Consider the following 21,221-nt stretch of genomic DNA (forward strand, 5'->3'; position numbering starts at 1 on the left):
ATCTCTAACACATTTTCATGTGTTCATTTAATCAAATAGGAAAACAAAATCTGCGTTAGTGTTTCAATGACTTTCCAAAAGAGGAAATAATACATAAAACATGGAGAGACTCTTGAACCTCAGAGAGAGAAAACTTTATTGATAAACACAAGCAGACACATATGGAGGATAAAGCATGTTATACTAAATATTTTAAAACAGTCTTGGGAAATCTACAGTATTTATCATTCAGGATCACAATAAACTCAAAGATCACTTAGAGGAAATATAAATGACAAAACAAAACAACAAATCAGATTATATTTATTATATTATTATATCTGAAACCGTAATAGTGTAAAGCCAGATGCAGTTGTTGTGATCAGATCATCATTTGTGAGAAACAGAATCACAGAGTTTGATGATTGTTCTGTGGTGAAACACGTGTAAATCACCTCCGTCATCTCAGATTCCTGTGACACAAACACACAGAGTCAAAGGAGAAAAACAGTGAGTGTTATGGGATATGAGTCGGTGAGTGTTATGGGATATGAGTCGGTGAGTCGGTGAGTGTTATGGGATATGAGTCGGTGAGTATTATGGGATATGAGTCAGTGAGTGTTATGGGATATGAGTCAGTGATTATAATGGGACATGAGTCAGTGAGTATTATGGGATATGAGTCAGTGAGTATTATGGGATATGAGTCAGAAGAGTTCAAAAACCCTTATGATGCCAAAAAAAACGAGGACCGTGACGTCGCCCAGTATGGCGCAGCCGGGGCCCCACCCTGGAGCCAGGCCCGGGGTTGGGGCTCGTATGCGAGCGCCTGGTGGTCGGGCCTCCCCCCATGGGGTCCGGCCGGGCTCAGCCCGAAGGAGCGACATGGGGCCACCCTCCCGTGGACCCACCACCTGCAGGAGGGACCGTAAGGGGCTGGTGCTAAGTGGATCGGGCGGCAGTCGAAGGCGGGGGCCTAGACAACCCGATCCCTGGACGCGGAATCTAGCTCTAGGGACATGGAATGTCACCTCTCTGGCGGGGAAGGAGCCTGAGGTTGTGCGTGAGGTTCAGAGATTCCGACTAGAGATAGTTGGGATCACCTCTACGCACGGCTTGGGCTCTGGAACCACACTCCTCGAGAGAGGATGGACTCTTCACCACTCTGGAGTTGCCCATGGTGAGAGGCGGCGGGCTGGTGTGGCTTTGCTTATAGCCCCCCAGCTCAGCCGCCATGTGTTGGAGTTCACCCCGGTGAATGAGAGGGTCGCTTCCCTACGCCTTCGGGTCGGGGATAGGTCTCTCACTGTCGTTTGTGCTTACAGGCCGAACGGCAGTGCAGAGTACCCGGCCTTCTTGGAGTCTCTGGGAGGGGTGCTGGAAAGTGCTCCGACTGGGGACTCCGTCGTTCTACTGGGGGACTTCAACGCCCACGTGGGCAGCGACAGTGACACCTGGAGGGGCGTGATTGGGAGGAACGGCCCCCCTGATCTGAACCCGAGTGGTGTTCTGTTATTGGACTTCTGTGCTAGTTACAGCTTGTCCATAACGAACACCATGTTCAAGCATAAGGGTGTCCATCAGTGCACATGGCACCAGGACACCCTAGGCCGGAGGTCGATGATCGACTTTGTGGTCGTTTCATCCGACCTCCGGCCGTATGTCTTGGACACTCGGGTGAAGAGAGGGGCGGAGCTGTCAACTGATCACCACCTGGTGGTGAGTTGGATCCGATGGCGGGGGAGGAAGCTGGACAGACTCGGCAGACCCAAATGTACTGTGAGGGTCTGTTGGGAACGTTTGGCCGAATCTCCTGTCAGAGAGATCTTCAACTCCCACCTCCGGCAGAGCTTCGACCAGATCCCGAGGGAGTCTGGAGATATTGAGTCCGAGTGGACCATGTTCTCCACCTCCATTGTCAACGCAGCCACTCGGAGCTGTGGCTGTAAGGTCTCCGGTGCCTGTCGAGGCGGCAATCCCCGAACCCGGTGGTGGACACCGGAAGTAAGGGATGCCGTCAAGCTGAAGAAGGAGTCCTATCGGGCCTGGCTGGCTTGTGGGACTCCTGAGGCAGCTGATGGGTACCGACGGGCCAAGCGGACTGCAGCCCGGGTGGTTGTGGAGGCAAAAACTCGGGCCTGGGAGGAGTTCGGTGAGGCCATGGAGAAGGACTATCGGTCGGCCTCGAAGAGATTCTGGCAAACCGTCCGGCGCCTCAGGAGGGGGAAGCAGTGCCCTACCAACGCTGTTTACAGTGGAGGTGGGCAGCTGTTGACCTCGACTGGGGATATCACCGGACGGTGGAAGGAATACTTCGAGGATCTCCTCAATCCCGCCGTCACGTCTTCCATTGAGGAAGCAGAGGCTGAGGGCTCGGAGGCGGACTCGTCCATCACCCAAGCTGAAGTCACCGAGGTAGTCAAGAAACTCCTCGGTGGCAAGGCACCGGGGGTGGATGAGATCCGCCCTGAGTACCTCAAGTCTCTGGATGTTGTGGGGCTGTCTTGGCTGACACGCCTCTGCAACATCGCGTGGCGGTCGGGGACAGTACCTTTGGACTGGCAGACCGGGGTGGTGGTCCCTCTTTTCAAGAAGGGGGATCGGAGGGTGTGCTCCAACTATAGGGGGATCACACTTCTCAGCCTCCCTGGGAAAGTCTATGCCAGGGTACTGGAGAGGAGAATCCGGCCGATAGTAGAACCTCAGATTCAGGAGGAACAGTGTGGTTTTCGTCCCGGTCGTGGAACACTGGACCAGCTCTATACCCTCTACAGGGTGCTGGAGGGCTCATGGGAGTTTGCCCAACCAATCCACATGTGCTTTGTGGATTTGGAGAAGACATTCGACTGTGTCCCTCGCGGCGGCCTGTGGAGGGTGCTCCGGGAGTATGGGGTCCGGGGCCCTTTGCTAAGGGCTATCCGGTCCCTGTACGACCGGAGCAGGAGCTTGGTTCGTATTGCCAGCAGTAAGTCAGACTTGTTCCCGGTGGGTGTTGGACTCCGGCAGGGCTGCCCTTTGTCGCCGGTTCTGTTCATAATTTTTATGGACAGAATTTCTAGGCGCAGCCAGGGGCCGGAGGGGGTCAGGTTTGGGGACCACACGATTTCATCTCTGCTCTTTGCGGATGATGTTGTCGTGTTGGCCTCATCAAACCAGGACCTCCAGCATGCACTGGGACGGTTTGCAGCCGAGTGTGAAGCGGCTGGGATGAAAATCAGCACCTCCAAATCCGAGGCCATGGTTCTCAGTCGGAAAAGGGTGGTTTGCCCGCTTCAGGTTGGTGGAGAGCTCCTGCCTCAAGTGGAGGAGTTCAAGTATCTTGGGGTCTTGTTCACGAGTGAGGGAAGGATGGAACGGGAGATTGACAGGCGGATCGGTGCAGCTTCTGCAGTAATGCGGTCCCTGTACCGGTCTGTCGTGGTGAAGAAGGAGCTGAGCCGCAAGGCGAAGCTCTCGATTTACCAGTCAATCTACGTTCCTACTCTCACCTATGGTCATGAGCTGTGGGTCATGACCGAAAGGACAAGATCCCCGATACAAGCGGCCGAAATGAGCTTTCTCCGCAGGGTGGCTGGGCGATCCCTTAGAGATAGGGTGAGAAGCTCGGTCACTCGGGAGGAGCTCAGAGTAGAGCCGCTGCTCCTCCACATCGAGAGGGGTCAGTTGAGGTGGCTCGGGCATCTTTTCCGGATGCCTCCTGGACGCCTTCCCAGGAAGGTGTTCCGGGCATGTCCCACCGGGAGGAGACCCCGGGGAAGACCCAGGACACGCTGGAGAGACTATGTCTCCCGGCTGGCCTGGGAACGCCTCGGTGTCCCCCCGGAAGAGCTGGAGGAAGTGTCTAGGGAGAGGGAAGTCTGGGCATCCCTGCTTAGACTGCTGCCCCCGCGACCCGGCCCCGGATAAGCGGTAGAAGATGGATGGATGGATGGAGTCAGAAGAGTATTATGGGATAAAAGTCTGAGTATTTTGGGATATGAGTCGGTGAGTATTATGGGGATATGAGTCAGTGAGTATTATGGGATATGAGTCGTGAGTATTATGGGATAAAAGTCAGTAAGTATTTTGGGATATGAGTCAGTGAGTATTATGGGATATGAGTCAGTGAGTATAATGGGACATGAGTCAGTGAGTATTATGGGATATGAGTCAGTGAGTATTTTGGGATATGAGTCGATGAGTATTATGGGGTATGAGTCGGTGAGTATTATGGGATATGAGTCAGTGAGTATTATGGGATATGAGTCAGTGAGTATTTTGGGATATGAGTCAGTGAGTATTTTGTGATATGAGTCATGAGTATTATGGGATAAAAGTCAGTGAGTATTTTGGGATATGAGTCGGTGAGTATTATGGGATATGAGTCACTGAGTATTATGGGATATGAGTCAGTGAATATTATGGGATATGAGTCGGTGAGTATTATGGGGATATGAGTCGGTGAGTATTATGGAATATGAGTCAGTAAGTATTATGGGATATGAGTCGTGAGTATTATGGAATAAAATTCAGTGAGTATTTTGGGATATGAGTCAGTGAGTATTATGGGATATGAGTCGGTGAGTATTATGGTATATGAGTCAGTGAGTATTATGGGATATGAGTTGTGAGTATTATGGGATATGAGTCGGTGAGTATTATGGGATGGAGTCAGTGAGTATTATGGGATATAAGTCAGTGAGTATTATGGGATATGAGTTAGTGAGTATTATGGGATATAAACCAGTGAGTATTATGGGATATGAGTCGGTGAGTATAATGGGATATGAGTCAGTGAGTATTATGGGATATGAGTCGGTGAGTATTATGGGATATGAGTCGGTGAGTATTATGGGATGGAGTCAGTGAGTATTTTGGGATATGAGTCAGTGAGTATTTTGGGATATGAGTCAGTATTATGGGATATGTTTCTTGCACTGAATGATTGTTTTGTATTTGTGAGGCCTATAATGGAGTCTCTGTGTCTTTTACTTTTGTTATGAAATTCTAAAACTGTAGAATTCTAAAGACCAACAAGAGTGATGGAAAACACGTTCAACAACAAATAATATACTGCACAATGCCAAATATGATCAACAAGTCACAACAGAAGCAAAATTGTGTTAAAATGGCATTAATCATTGCATCTCACATTAAATAAACTCTAATTTCCTCATGAAGTTGGTCTGAGCTCCACACAACATCAAACACAGAAAAAACTTTTACTTCAGACGAGAATCACGTCACACTGAAACTAATGCTGTTTGAGCTTCTGTGTTTTATAGAACAAACATTTAGAGAGACCAACAATGAACCTGTCATAGAAAGTGTCATTATAAATCAGGTAAAAATTATATATGGATGCTGGTTTATTCATGGGTTCATGAGTTACTTGTTGAAACATTGAAATTTTGAATCATTTACAAACTGTTATGGCGTGTAATGAACCCTCGTTTACTAAAATCACGTGACTTCAGAAGTTTGATACATGCTCCAAATCACAGGTTCAAAACAAATGATTCACAAAGTTTCAAAGCTTCACAAAGAGTGTTTAGAAAGCGCCCGTCACTACTGGAAGGATTATGTGATTGATTATGAGCGCTTAAAATGGCCGACTCCCTTATCAGTGCTTACATCTGCGTCTCGTCATCGTGGCCGTAGAAAAAAATATCAGACAAAACAATGCTGTCTACCCGTGTGCTTCATCGCACATGACCAGACTCCATCTAGAGGCCACTTCACTGCTTAAAGATTCTCCAAATAACTAAACCACACCCACTATAGACCTTATTCAGAGCAGCGCCATGACAGGTATGGAAGCAATAGACTTTTCAAAGGCATCTGCTGTAAAAAGCTGTCTGGAGTTTTTTGTCTACTGAAACTTCTTGGAAAGATATTTTTGCAGTATTTCATTAGCAGAACAATCCAAAAACACATTAAATATAAGTACAACTCACTGAAGAGATGTCAAGAGTTAAGATGTCAAAGATATCACTGATGTGAATAAGGTCTACAAATCAGCACATATGAATTAACAGAGCGCTTGAGAAAGTCTGTGGTGTGATACGAGAGAAAGTCGCAGCTAAACCGAATGTGTGGTCAGAAATACAGTGTTGCTATGGACGACGACTTTTATCAGAAAATATGTGAATGCAGCGATTGACCAATCAGAATAAAATATTCCATAAATAAATGCTAATATCAGTGCTGTGGTACCTGCACATGTGTGACAGAGTGTGTTGTATGTATACCCAATAACTACATCAAAAAAATCACTGAACATTCCAAATCCCATATGTGGGACCGTATCACTCAAAAGGTTTACTCACTCTGGACAATGAGCCTGAACCTCTTGATCTCACTGTTGATCTGTTGTTTATAATATCCATCATTTTCAGTTGTGATGTTTGTGATGGTCAGAGATCCAGTTTGATTGTCCAGCTTCAGTCTGTCTCTGAATCTCCCATCAAGAACATCATCATATACAGTGATTCTGTCGGCCCGTTTATTGATTTCTGCTATTACAGTGTTTTTATCTCCAAACCTCCACTGAATCACATCATCATCCTTCATTTCAGTAAGATCAGAGTTTAGAGAGACTGAATCTCCCTCCATCACTGACACTGCCCTTTCTCCATCAACACCAAACACACCTGAAGTACAAAGACAACAAGATTCTTCTGTTTAAATGATAGACTTTTAAATAACTTTATGATGGATTACTAATATAAACAGTTTGAAATTTACATTTGAAATACATTTCCAAACTACAAAACTGATTAATAATTATATCTTTGAGATTATTTTGAATAAAACTCATTTACTGATGAAGTTGGTCTGATCCACACAACATCAAACACTGAAAACACTTTTACTTCAGACGAGAATCACGTCACACTGAAACTAATGCTGTTTGAGCTTCAGTGTTTTATAGAACCAACATTTAGAGAGACCAACAATGAATCTAATGCAGAAACAACAAAAGTCATAACTAATTATTAAAACACATTTAAAACTTACCAACCAGATGCCAAAAACAATCAAGTAATTCAAAATACTTTTACAGCACCTTTCACAATAACTATTCCAGTGCAGTGCTTCACTTTCTACTGTCTTTTGCTTGTTCAGTGAGTGTACAGGAGTTTGTCACATGTACATGTGTACAGTATATATGCATAATTGATGAATGTTACAGTTATTGAACTAAACTGAGTCAACACTGAAGTGACTTGAGCTGAATAATCACACTATTGGCTTCTAGAGCAGCTTTACAGGAGAATTTGTTTTTAATTTGTTACTATTGTGAAGCTGCTAATCTGTGCACATCTAAATTGTGGCTTGTATGTACATTCAATATATATATATATATATATATATATATTGTGACGAGCGTCCGCGGAGGAATCAGCGTCGCCCTGGCAACCAACACAAAACACCTGCATGTCCTCACTGCCGGCTGATCGGTCACAGCTGCTCTCAATCAGCCCACAGCCACATAAGCAGCACATGCTGAGCAAACAGAGAGACTCTGGTCTCGAGCCGAATGAAACGCTGGTCTAACCTTTCTCTCTGTTCTCCCCAGAAAGCAGCGAGTGACCTACTTTCACCAGTGTTATTTGATTGTAAATAAATCCACCCTCCGGGGCCTTTTCACGAAGCCTGCCTTGTCGAGTGATTCTTCACCCCGTGACAGTGGTGGAGAATGCGGGCAAGTCTGTGAAGAATCACCGGCAAGTTCACCGCCCCAACCCCTAATTTTTTTCCTTTTTGTCTGTGCACTACAGGTGGCGGAAAGCGGCGCGCTCGTCCCCGCGATGGAGGAAGTATTACAACGCCTCGCTGAAGTGAGCATCCGCCAGCAACAAATCGTGGAACATCTCGCCACTCGCCAGGGCAGGACGGAGGAAGAACTCACCGCCATCCGTGCCTCCGCCGCCCAGCGCGTTCCGCTACCTGATCCTCGCGCCCAGGCAACCTGCCTGCTGCCGAAGATGACCGCTGAAGACGACGTGGAAGCCTTCCTGCAGGTTTTTGAAACCACCGCTCAGTGTGAGGCATGACCCGAGGACGATTGGGCACGCGCGCTGGCACCCCTCACCGGAGAAGCCCAACGGGCTTATTTCTCACTTCCCCGTGCAGTCGCCGAAGACTATAACGAAGTCAAGGGAAATTTTGGCAAGGCTCGGCCTCCATCTGCGCCGCCCAGCAGTTTCATGAATGGGAGTTCAAGCCCCGCGTGCCACGGAGACACTCGCCAAGTACCGGCCCGTAGAGTCACCATCTCGTCACCCCAAGGCACCTGGCCAGTGGAGGCTGGCCTGGTGAAGGACCTGCCGGTGGCCGTACTGCTTGGGAGGGATTGGCCCGGCTTTGACAGACTGCTCACCACCGCTACTCAGCCTGCCAGCCCAGAGGGGAACCGTCGAAGACGGAGACGGCCGCGTGGACCCCGCCGCCGACCGGCCCTGCTCGCCTCCAACAGCGGGAGAGATGGTGAGTCCCCCTCCCCGACTACTAATCCGTTCTATGATGTTTACCAACAGGCTGCTGAAGGGGGCTCTTTCGCCAAGGAACAGCGGGAGGACGATCGGCTCAAGCACTGTTGGGCTCAGGTGCGAGTCGTCGATGGAAAAGACGTCCTCCCACGGCCCCATCCTCTCCCGCATTTTGTCGTTGAGAATGGCCTGCTGTACTGTGTCGCTCAGCGGAGGGGGAGGAGAAGAAATTGCTGGTTGTACCCCGAGCCAAGACCGAAACCATCCTGGAGCTGGCGCATTCCCATCCCATGGCAGGTCACCTCGAGGCAGCCAACACCACTCAGCGCATCCGCGACCGCTTCCTCTGGCCGGGCCTGGAGGCCGAAGTGAAGCGGTTCTGCCAAGCCTGTCCGACCTGCCAGGTCACGTCGCCCAGGACCCCTCCCCCCAGCCCGCTCATCCCGCTGCCTATCATCGAGGTGCCCTTCGAGCGGATTGGAATGGACATAGTGGGGCCGTTGCCAAAGTCTGCCCGCGGACACGAACACATCCTGGTAATCGTTGACTACGCCACCCGGTACCCAGAAGCAGTCCCCCTGTGTAAGGCCACCGCGAAGTCCATCGCCCAGGAGCTGTTTCTGCTGGCCAGCCGAGTCGGCCTCCCCTCGGAGATCCTGACTGACCAGGGGACCCCGTTCATGTCCCGGCTGATGGCAGATCTCTGCAGGCTGCTGCGGGTGAAGCAGTTGAGGACCACAGTCTACCACCCTCAGACGGACGGACTCGTGGAGAGATTCAACCAGACCCTCAAGCAAATGCTTAGACGCGTAGCGGCGGAGGATAAGCGGGATTGGGACCTCATGATTCCCTACGTGCTCTTTGGGATCCGTGAAGTTCCCCAGGCCTCAACTGGCTTCACCCCCTTTGAGCTCCTGTTCGGCCGTCAACCACGTGGGCTCCTTGACGTCGCCAGGAAAGCTTGGGAGCAGCAGCCTGCCCCTCATCGCACCATCATCGAACACATTCGACAGATGAGAGAACGGATCGATCGAGTGATGCCATTGGTCCGGGAACACCTCAGCAAGGCCCAGCAAGCGCAGCAACGCCACTACGACCGGGCAGCCCAACCACGGGAATTCCAGCCCGGAGACCGCGTCATGGTCCTGGTCCCCAGCTCCGCCTGCAAGTTCCTGGCCTCCTGGAAAGGGCCATATACAGTGGTGGAAAGGATTGGACCAGTCACGTACCGGCTGAGGCAACCTGGACGACGGCAGACGGAGCAACTCTACCATATCAACCTCCTGAAGAAATGGGTGGGGACCCGGGACCAGGTGGCTGCCTTGAGTCTCACCGATCCCGTGGTTGTTGACGTCAACCCTCATCTCTCGGCTGCCCAGAAGGCGGAGCAGCAGCACCTGGTCAGTCAGTTCCAGGACGTGTTCTCTTCCCAGCCTGGGCAGACCAATGTGGTTCAGCACGACATCAAAACACCCCCCGGAGTCATCGTCAGGCAACGGCCCTACCGCATCCCGGAAGCTCGTCGGCAGGCTATTGAGGAAGAAATCCAACAAATGCTGAAGTTGGGGGTAATTGAACCATCCCGGAGTCCGTGGTCCAGCCCCATTGTGATGGTCCCAAAGCCGGATGGCACCCTCCGCTTTTGTAATGACTTCCGCCGCCTGAACAAAGTCTCAGAATTCGACGGGTACCCCATGCCTCGGGTCGACGAGCTACTGGACCGCCTGGGAAGGGCCCGGTACATCAGCACCCTAGACCTCACTAAAGGTTATTGGCAGGTACCACTCTCCGAAACTGCTAAACCAAAGACTGCCTTCTCGACCCCCAGTGGCCACTGGCAGTACCGGACCCTTCCCTTTGGCCTGCACGGGGCCCCCGCAACGTTCCAGAGAATGATGGACATCATCCTGCGGCCCCACCAGGCGTACGCAGCCGCCTACATAGATGACGTGGTGATCCACTCCGAGGCATGGGAGGAACATCTGGATCGTGTAATGGTTCACGATTAATACCGTTCCCAATTATCTTAAAACCCCCTTCCAAGTTTATAAAGATAATCTCGCGGTAACTAAAGAGCCTATCCTTTAGTCGTGACCTTAAGAAGTTAGACGATCAGTCTATACAAGTAAATATTCTACTATAAAAATAATAGAGATATCACAAGTATTATAAGTCTGTTTTTTGAGGTACTCCTTAAACCTTTTTTGCAATATAACAATACCCTGTTACATGCTGCCTCTTTGGCTAGGCTATATGATCAAATCAACACACATGGTGGTAAATCATTTGTCAAAAAGAATGCTCACCCCACGTGCGTCTTCTGCACAAAGGACTTCCTGGTCCGGACAGAAGAGATCGGTACTCAAAAATCCAAGGTCCAAACAGATGATTATAAAAAATGTTTTAACAAACTTTATTAAAATAATCAAATGAAAGGAATACTTGTTACAGATTATAAAAGAGTACTAACTAACAGATGTAAAAAATAGCTAAAGATAGCAAACTTCTTGCACCTAGTAAGAGCTGGCATACTAGGCTGTTGGTTGCAAGGAAGAGCAATAAATCTTCCTTTGTTTGCGTCTTATATAGCCTTGAGTTCCGTGGAACTTATATAGCCTTGAGTTCAGGTTCTGCCTTTGAAATAGTTTTACACACACTTATTTGCAGCAAGGCTCTAAAAAGCAATTCTAACGGCATAGCATCTAACAGTCGCTGATACTGATCTTCCGCACAAGCTCGAGCATTTCAGCTTCCGTCATCTCATGCAGGGTAGGCGGCTTCCTGTTCTGCTGCGTTGCCCCAGAAACGACGTTTGCAAAGGAAATGTCATCTTCACACACTCTATGGACAGAATGTCTCACAATCGTCTGCGGAGGGTGCTCTCGGAGCTCCGGCGGGCTGGACTCACCGCCAACCCCCGCAAATGCCATCTAGCCCTCTCCGAGGCCAAGTACCTGGGTTTCCAAGTCGGCCGAGGCCTCATACGGCCGCAGGAAAAGAAAGTAGAGGCCATCCACTCTGCCCCGAGGCCCCGGACGAAGACCCAGGTACGAGCCTTCTTGGGGTTGGCGGGGTATTACCGATGTTTTACCCCCACTTCTCCTCTTTAGCCGCCCCCCTGACAGACCTGACCAGGAAGGGGCAGCCGGAGAAAGTATGCTGGACCCCATCGGTCGAGGAGGCCTTTGCCCAGCTCAAAGCAGCACTTACGTCCTCACCCGTACTCCGCGCTCCAGACTTTAGCTGCCCCTTCCTGCTGCAGACGGATGCCTCCGACACAGGACTGGGAGCCGTCCTGTCCCAAATCCAGGAAGGTGAGGAGCATCCGATCATTTACATCAGCAGGAAGCTGTCCCCAGCCGAGAGCAAGTACGCCGCCGTCGAGAAGGAAGCCCTGGCCATCAAGTGGGCAGTCCTGGAGCTCCGGTACTACCTCCTAGGCCGCAAGTTCACCCTGGTCACAGACCACGCGCCCCTACAATGGATGGCCCGCGCCAAGGACACCAACGCCAGGGTGACTCGCTGGTTCCTAGCGCTCCAGGACTTCCACTTTGAGGTACGACATCGGGCCGGGGCCGCCAACGCGAACGCCGATGGCCTCTCACGGATCTGGACAGCTTATGCAGGTCTGTCAGGTGTCGTTCCCCACCCTCCCCTTACTTCACCCCTGCTGTCTCCATTTGTTCACAGGACCAGAACGACGCTTGGGGGGGGGGAATGTGACGAGCGTCCGCGGAGGAATCAGCGTCGCCCTGGCAACCAACACAAAACACCTGCACGTCCTCACTGCCGGCTGATCGGTCACAGCTGCTCTCAATCAGCCCACAGCCACATAAGCAGCACATGCTGAGCAAACAGAGAGACTCTGGTCTCGAGCCGAATGAAACGCTGGTCTAACCTTTCTCTCTGTTCTCCCCAGAAAGCAGTGAGTGACCGACAGCCCACCACTTTGGAGCACGTTTTGGACACCCACTTTCGATTGGATTGAGCACTGCAGAGCACTTAGAGCACCAGCCATCACACACCGGCTTACCTACTTTCACCAGTTTTATTTGATTGTAAATAAATCCACCCTCCGGGGCCTTTTCACGAAGCCTGCCTTGTCGAGTGATTCTTCACCCCGTGACAATATATATATATACAGGGTTTTAGTGAAACCCTGTGAAACCCTAAACCCTGGTTTAGTGTTTTAGTGAATCCCTGATAACTGAGTTTAGAGCTGAATTCAAACATGATCTGACAGTAAAATCACAGTTAAATTATTTCTATGAAAATAACAGTGAATGTTGATCCTCTCTGACTATTTTAACCAGTAATTTATCACATGGTACCAGAACAAAAACAACTGAAGACAAATAAAAAAAAACAAATAAAAACACATTTAAAACTCACCAACCAAATGCCAAAAACAGTTTTTAAATTGATATAGAACAGAAAAAAGAAAAAGTAAGTGTTAGTACTGTATTAACAAAACACTTTCAAAATGGAAAATGGAACAAAAGAGTAACAAGCTCCACTTAAATGTCCAGCCCGCAGAAGTCACACTTACCCTGTAACTACATGAACAAGAGTATATTTCTCCAGTATTTAAGCAAAAGTTGCAATAGTTTTAGTTCTCAGTGCACTTTTGTTAAAAGAAAGTCCTGTATAAATGCACAGATATGGACCCTATAATTTTTTAAAAGCCTATATGTATTGGTATACTGTTATTACAAAACGGTTTGCAGTGTATGTTCTCGCTAAATTGCTAAAATGTAAGATTGTTATATCATAATAGTAGAATAAGTAACACTTAGCTCTAAAATACCGACAGTATAAATAATTTGGTAATTCCTCTGGTTATTACCCCTTTATTCCTAAAACTTTACATGTTGTAGGTACACTATAGTTACAGAAAGTTACACTGTAAATTAGTTTTAAATACGCAGTTCTTTGCGGGCTGTAATCTAAAGCGTTACCAAGCAAACTCCAGCAGCTCGAGCTCTTACTAGAACCAGGAAGTGTGATCATATTAGCCCGGCTCTGTCAACACTGCGTTTGCTCTCTATCAAACATTGCATACATTTAAAAATCCTGATGATTACTATAAACTACTATTACTAAGATCAGAGTTTAGTGACTGAAATAAACAATATCATAAAACAACAAAAATAAAGTTTAATTTAATTTTGTCATTAAAAACAGGTGAAACCAATAGGCTATTTAACCCTTTCACCCGTGATTCTGACTGGGTGAGTTTTTTCTAGGCGACATTTATTTTTCAGTTATGTGACATCACTGAACATTCCAAATCCCATAATGTGGGACCGTATCACTCAAAAGGTTTACTCACCGTAGACATAGAGCCTGAACCTCTTGATCTCACGATTGATCTGTAGTTTATAATCTCCAGTATGTTCAGTTGTGGTGTTTGTGATGGTCAGAGATCCAGTTTGATTGTCCAGCTTCAGTCTGTCTCTGAATCTCCCATCAAGAACATCATCATATACAGTGATTCTGTCGGCCCGGTTATTGATTTCAGCTATTAAAGTCCACATGAAATCAAAATTGACTATACTTACTTTGTTTGCCTAAATTGATCGTTTTGTGGTGAACAATTCATCCATGCAAGTCAATCCACACAAAAAAATTTTTTGGCTTCGTAATCTTTAATCAAAATCTGAAAATGCCCCTCCCCTCTGCGTTGGAGGACCTTCCCTGATGACGTAGGTCTGAGGACTTGGGTTGGGAAACGCTTAACCACTCCCCTCAAACCGTTAGTCTGCTATGAGCAGAGATGGAGAGGAGGAGCGCTAGAGTAAAACCCTGCCCTCTGTTCAATATTCCGTTTCACTGGGAAACACGTCACAACACTGGAGAAAAGTCGTTTGCAACTTCCGGTTCACGGGGACTTTAAAGTGTTTTTATCTCCAAACCTCCACTGAATCACATCATCATCCTTCATTTCAGTAAGATCAGAGTTTAGAGAGACTGAATCTCCCTCATTCACTGAATCTGCCCTTTCTCCATCAACACCAAACAGACCTGAAGTACAAACACAACAAGATTCTTCTGTTTAAATGATATACTTTTTGTCACGGTTCATGAATTCACTGTCTCCTTTCTCTTGCATTGTATGTGTGATTGTGGGCGGGGCGGGGTCGCTGATCGCTGCAGCTGATCAGTGACCCCTATTTAGTCCCTCTGTTTTCACTCTTTGTCAGAGCGTTGTGGTGTTTTCCCGGTGTGTGATCCTGTTCCTGTTCCCGTGCCTGTTCGTTTGGATTGTGGATTTGCTTCGTGTCTTCGTGATCATCGTCTGTCTGGATTCCCTCACTTCTGCACTGATTGACCACACACTGTCACCGAGGATTACTGCACTGGATCACCGAGCACACCACCTGTTGCCTGCCGAGGTCCCTGCGTCACCGTCCATCTATGTTTGTGTCCGCCTGACCTGCATCTATCTTCTCTGGCTTAATAAAGCATTTTTTACTTGCATTTGCATCCTGCCTCGTGATTGTTACACTTTTAAATAACTTTATGATGGATTACTAAACACTTTGAAATTTACATTTGAAATACATTTCCAAACTACAAAACCGATTAATAATTGTATCTTTGAGATGATTTTGAATAAAACTCATTTACTGATGAAGTTGGACTGATCCACACAACATCAAACACTGAAAACACTTTACACCTGGCCACTTCATGCGTTTTCTCAGATGGGATACTGAGAGGAGGCCACTTCAGGAGGTCTGAGACGCATTCCAGACGAAACTGGACAAGTGTAAATGCATCTGGTTGTTGAAACCACATATGTAAATTGTACTCCTCCCAAAAATGCTAAAAAAATAAACGTGTGAGAGCGTGTTATAGGCTATGTAATGCTATAGCCAGATATGACGACGCTACTGGAACACGCGCGTCACCGCAGATGAGCAGCTGAGCATCTATTCATTAAGCCAACGTGCAAACTATCGCAAATGAAAGTGAAAGTAAGTCGCAGACGCTTATCACACAATCATCATCATCATCATTAAAAGTAAAGAAACAAAATGATCTTACCAGGGCTGTTGCCACTCTCTCTTATTGCAGTCTTTGATTTTGAAATTTTAGCTGATGATCAATAAAATGCAGCTCATATCTGTTGCTTTCGGTGACGTGCACTCCATTAAATCTGCATATAACACGGGAATTGAAGATCGGATTTAAATCCGTTTCGCAAAAACACATTTATGTGACCAGGTGTAAATGGAATCGTTTTTGTCAGGGTTCTGCCCTGGCAGCGTTGTCTCTGTTGTCTCTGTTTAATGTATCTATGTTTATGTTGTGCTTAGACACATGGCTGTGTCTTTGTTTGTGTTTGCCATGTGCTCCTCTGTCCCTTCCTCCTTGTTTCCCGTTACCACGCCCCCTTGTTTAGTTGAGTCCTTGTTTGAGTGTTAGCACCTGTCTCCTCGTTAAGTCCTTGTTTGTCTGAGTGTGCTCACCTGTTCCTCATGTTCTTAGCTCTCTTTATGTTTGCTCTTTCCCTCTTGTATTTGCCAGTTTGTTAAATGTTGTACTTCGGAGTACTGCGTATCGTTTCTCTTAAGTCTTTAGTGTTTTGTTGTAAAAGTTTGTTAGTGCTCTGGTTCCTGCCATTGGCTCTGTCTTGTTCCCTGTTCCTTGTTCCCTGTTCCAGTCCTGTCCAAGTCCTGTCCAGCAAGCAGCCCTGTTCTGAGCTTGAGATACCTGAGCGCCAAGCTGTAAGAAGTTCCTGTCTGGCTTTAGCTGGTTACCTCTGGTCTCACCCTGATCTGCCATATCTACACTCCAGCCTACGGACACCTCACTACATCTGCTGCTCTGCTGTTGTCATTGTCTCATCTCTACCTATAGATTGGATTGCTATCTTCTCCCACCTCGTCGTGTCATCTGTTTGTCAATAAAGCTGTTAATTGTCATCCTGCATTTGAGTCCTCCTTCACAGATCCGTAACAGTTTTGATAAATCAGATAGCTATCCGATCTGAGAAAACACATGAAGTGGCCAGGTGTAAACAGCCCCACTGAAACTAATGCTGTTTGAGCTTTTTTTTTGTTTTATAGAACCAACATTTAGAGAGACCAATAATGAATCGAATGCAGAAACAACTAAAGTCATAACTAATTATTAAAACACATTTAAAACTTACCAACCAGATGCCAAAAACAATCAAGTAATTCAAAATACTTTTACAGCACCTTTCACAATAAATATTCCAGTGCAATGCTTCACTTGAAAAAGAGGTTAGAAGTAGCTAAATTAATATTTGACCATTTATAATACAAATTTTAAACGACTGATGGTAGAATAACAGAATAACAGTTTTTCAAATTGCTTACACACAATTTCTGAAACCATGGCTCAAGTTTTTTGGAAACTCTACACACAAAACCACAAAACACGCACCCAACATGCAAAACATCAGACAGCTCTTGTAAAATCAAACTCTTCCAAAAATTGTGTTTTTGCGTAGTAACTCTACACACAAACATCAAATGATTAGCCACATACACACCAAACTACACACAGATGTGAAAAATGTAAAACACTACTCTACTGTCTTTTGCTTGATCATTGCAGTGAGTGTACAGGAGTTTGTCACATGTACATGTGTACAGTATATATGTACACATACAGTTGTGAATGTTACAGTTATTGAACTAAACTGAGTCAACACTGAAGTGACTTGAGCTGAATAATCACACTATTGGCTTGTTAGAGCAGCTTTACAGGAGAATTTGTTTTGAATTTGTTTCTATTGTGAAGCTGCTGTGAAACAATCTATATTGTGGATTGTATGTATACATTCAATATATATATATATATATATATATATATATATATATATATATATATATATATATATATATACACACACACACACACACTGAATATGCATACAAGCCAAGTCAAAAAGTTTCTAAAGCACTGTGTGTGTAAGTATGTGTGTATATATGTATGTGTAGTATATACACAAACACACACACACACACACACATATATATATATATTAGGGCTGGGAATCAGTAAAAAAAAACTAATTCATTGCACAATTTGCTGTAATTAATTGCACTTAATTGCATTTCCCCCAAGCTTGTAATCATCAATATTTAAACTTAGAATCACCTAATTAAATTAAACGACACATGAAAAAAAGGTGAAACTTTTATTACATGAAATCACACAGTAATTACACAGTGATACCATGGTCATTGAACCAGGTTTTGTTTCTTTTGGCAGTGTGGGCAGGTGCAAATCCTGCTGGAAAATGAAGTCAGCATCTCCATAAAGCTTGTCTGCTGAAGGAAGCATGAAGTGCTCTGGAAATGTCCTGGTAGACGGCTGCGTTGAGTGGACAGCACAGTGGACCAACACCAGCCGATGACATGGCTCCCCAAACCAACACAGACTGTGGAAACTTCACACTGGACTTCAAGCATCTTGGATTGTGTGCCTCTCCATTCTTCCTCCAGACTCTGGGACCTTGGTTTCCAAATGAGATGCAAAATTTGCTCTCATCAGAAAAGAGGACTTTGGTCCACTGTGCTTTATTAAATCCAGAGTCAACGCAGCCGTCTACCAGGACATTTTCAGAGCACTTCATGCTTCCTTCATTTTCCATCAGGATTTGCACCTGCCCACACTGCCAAAAGAACCAAAACCTGGTTCAATGACTATGGTATCACTGTGTAATTACTGTGTGATTTCATGTAATATTCAAATTTTCTGTGAATTTGATTTTGTGGGTTTCATAAGCTGTAAGCCATAATCATCAAAATTATAACAAATAAAGGCTTGAAATATCTCACTTTGCATGTAATGAGTCTGTATAATATATTAGTTTCACCTGTTAAGTTGAATTCTTGAAATAAATCAACTTTTTGATGATATTAAAATTTTATGACCAGCACCTACATGAGTGAATGCAAACAACAATAATAAAAAAGCAGTTTAGAATTGACATATAGGTTTATTTACTTGATTCATATTCATATGCATAGGAATGCATACATATTATGAATGAATGTAATGAATATAATGTTGTATGGTTATCTGGATGTCCTGTTAAAATATTATTTGCAAAAAGATTTTTTCCAGGATTTTTTTTTTTTTTACATTTTACAGATTATTTGAGGTAGGTGAGATATATATATATATATATATATATATATATATATATATATATATATATATATATATATATATATATCCAATAATAACTACATCAAAAAAGAGACTTTTACTTCAGAAAAGAGAAATTACACACTAAAACTAATGCTGTTTATTGGTGCTTCATATTTATTTTGTTTTAGTGATTCCCTGATAACTGAGTTTAGAGCTGAATTCAAACATGATCTGACAGTAATATCACAGTTCAATTATTTATATATGAGAATAACAGTGAATGTTGATCCTCTCTGACTATTTTAACCAGTAATTTATCACATCAGAACAGAAACAACTGAAGACATAAAAACACATTTAAACTCACCAACCAAATGCCAAAAACAGTTTTTAAATTGATATAGAACAGAAAAAAGAAAAGTAAGTGTTAGTACTGTATTAACAAAACACTTTCAAAATGGAAAATGGAACAAAATAACAAGCTCCACTTAAATGTCCAGCCCGCAGAAGTCACACTTACCCTGTAACTACATGAACAAGAGTATATTTCTCCAGTATTTAAGCAAAAGTTGCAATAGTTTTAGTTCTCAGTGCAATTTTGTTAAAAGAAAGTCCTGTATAAATGCACAGATATGTACACTATATATTTTTTAAAAGCCTATATGTATTGGTATACTGTTATTACAAAAAGGTTTGCAGTGCATGTTCTCGCTAAATTGCTCTCAAATGTAAGATTGTTGAATCATAATAGAAGAATAAGTAACGCTTAGCTCTAAAATACCGACAGTATAAATAATTTGTTAATTCTTCTGGTTATTACCCCTTTATTCCTAAAACTTTACATGTTGTAGGTACACTATAATTACAGAACGTTACACTGTAAATTAGTTTTAAATACGCAGTTCTTTGCGGGCTGTAATCTAAAGCGTTACCAAGCAAACTCCAGCAGCTCGAGCTCTTACTAGAACCAGGAAGTGTGATCATATTAGCCCGGCTCTGTCAACACTGCGTTTGCTCTCTATCAAACATTACATACATTTAAAAATCCTGATGATTACTATAAACTACTATTACTAAGATCAGAGTTTAGAGTGACTGAAATAAACAATATCATAAAAAAAAATAAAAAAAAGGAGTTTCATTTAATTTTGTCATTAAAAACAGGTGAAACTAATAGTCTATTTAACCCTTTCACGTGTGATTCTGACTGGGTGAGTTTTTTCAAAGCGATATTTATTTTAAAACGTTTCTCCATTATTGTTTCCATGGCGAACCATCATGATCTTGATTTAAAATGTGAGATGGCGCCGCCATGTTTGTTTGCGCCGCAGTTCAAATTGACTGAAGAGTTTGAATCTGACAGTTATGTGACATCACTGAACATTCCAAATCCCAAATGTGGGACCGTATCACTCAAAATCTTTACTCACCGTAGACATAGAGCCTGAACCTCTTGATCTCACTGTTGATCTGTAGTTTATAATCTCCAGTATGTTCAGTTGTGGTGTTTGTGATGGTCAGAGATCCAGTTTTATGATCCAGCTTCAGTCTGTCTCTGAATCTCCCATCAAGAACATCATCATATACAGTGATTCTGTCGGCCCGTTTATTGATTTCAGCTATTAAAGTGTTTTCAGTTCCAATCCTCCACTGAATCACATCATCATCCTTCATTTCAGTAAGATCAGAGTTTAGAGAGACTGAATCTCCCACCTTCACTGACACAAACTCACCAAACACTCCTAAAGAACAGAGTTTTTCACAGATTAAAGCTTTAAAATCACTTGATGTTGGTTTGATGAAACTTCACTAAAAGTAGTAATAATAGTAATAGTTAAACAGTTTTATATAATCAATAACTGCATTAGATTTAATCTCAAATAAGAGTGTTTTCTCTCAGCAAAATCACACATTATTTGTTTCTATATGAGAATAACAGTGAATGTTAATCCTTTCTGACTAATTTAACCAGTAATTTATCACATCAGAACAGAAACAACTGAAACCAGAAAAACACATTTAAAACTCACCATCCAGACGCCACAAACACAAACAGAGCAAAACTAATCTGAGAAACATTTCCTTCATCGGTTCACTGAAAAGCCCACGATAGTAACTCTTAATGTCTGAAACACTCAGATTGATCTGAAAGACTGAACTGAGATATTTATCTGGTTGTTTAACCTCTCACACAGTTTACACTCGCACGTCCATCCTCTTTTACATCACGAAAATCAACAAGCTTTTGCTGATCTTACATTTTCAAATGAATTCTGGCCCTGAATGAAAACTCAAAACCAGGAAAAGGCAAAGTTCAGGCGATCAGCAAACAGCTTCTCTGAAGCAAGGCCAAACACACAAGCAGTGAACAAAGTTTAAGTCCAAACCAGTGTAAATCAAGCAGAAATAAACAGGCTCGATAATGTATCTCCATCCATACTAGCGTTTTCAAGTGTTTTCTAAAGGTCTGAAAATGCTTAAATCATCTTTGCATGTGTAAATCATAATACGAGCTCACTGAGACTATCTGGTACCAAGGTCACTCTCAAAATCATCATTCCATGTTTGGTTCAATACGCAGATCATGTTTTGCTGTTTACAGACGCCGCTCCTTCTAGTGTTTTCTGCAAG

The 21,221-nt window shown here is 44.6% G+C and overlaps 1 protein-coding gene across 1 annotated transcript; it reads right to left on the reverse strand.

The window, feature by feature from the left end:
• Positions 1-107: 107 nt before the first annotated feature.
• LOC311084220 (uncharacterized protein) lies at positions 108-20,771 on the reverse strand. Its single transcript, XM_084116135.1, has 6 exons — positions 20,621-20,771; positions 20,021-20,332; positions 14,346-14,477; positions 13,786-13,977; positions 6,288-6,611; positions 108-452 (listed from the first exon to the last, which is right to left on the reverse strand). The coding sequence occupies exons 1-6, from the start codon at positions 20,676-20,678 to the stop codon at positions 445-447; spliced, it is 1,026 nt and encodes a 341-aa protein (XP_083972261.1). The 5' UTR covers positions 20,679-20,771; the 3' UTR covers positions 108-444.
• Positions 20,772-21,221: the final 450 nt, after the last annotated feature.

This window comes from Abramis brama (assembly GCF_963993115.1).
Source record: "Abramis brama genome assembly, chromosome: 6".
NCBI classification, from domain to species: Eukaryota; Metazoa; Chordata; class Actinopteri; order Cypriniformes; family Leuciscidae; genus Abramis; species Abramis brama.

What these genes read in the sequence shown, in the direction of transcription:
- LOC311084220 (XM_084116135.1), bottom strand. Translation starts at nt 20,678, where the DNA reads ATGAAGGAAATGTTTCTCAGATTAGTTTTGCTCTGTTTGTGTTTGTGG. An exon ending in GTGTTTGTGGCGTCTGGATG is followed by an intron (nt 20,333 to 20,620) that starts GTGAGTTTTAAA and finishes TCTGTTCTTTAG; the next exon opens with GAGTGTTTGGTGAGTTTGTG. An exon ending in GTTCAGGCTCTATGTCTACG is followed by an intron (nt 14,478 to 20,020) that starts GTGAGTAAAGAT and finishes TTTGTACTTCAG; the next exon opens with GTCTGTTTGGTGTTGATGGA.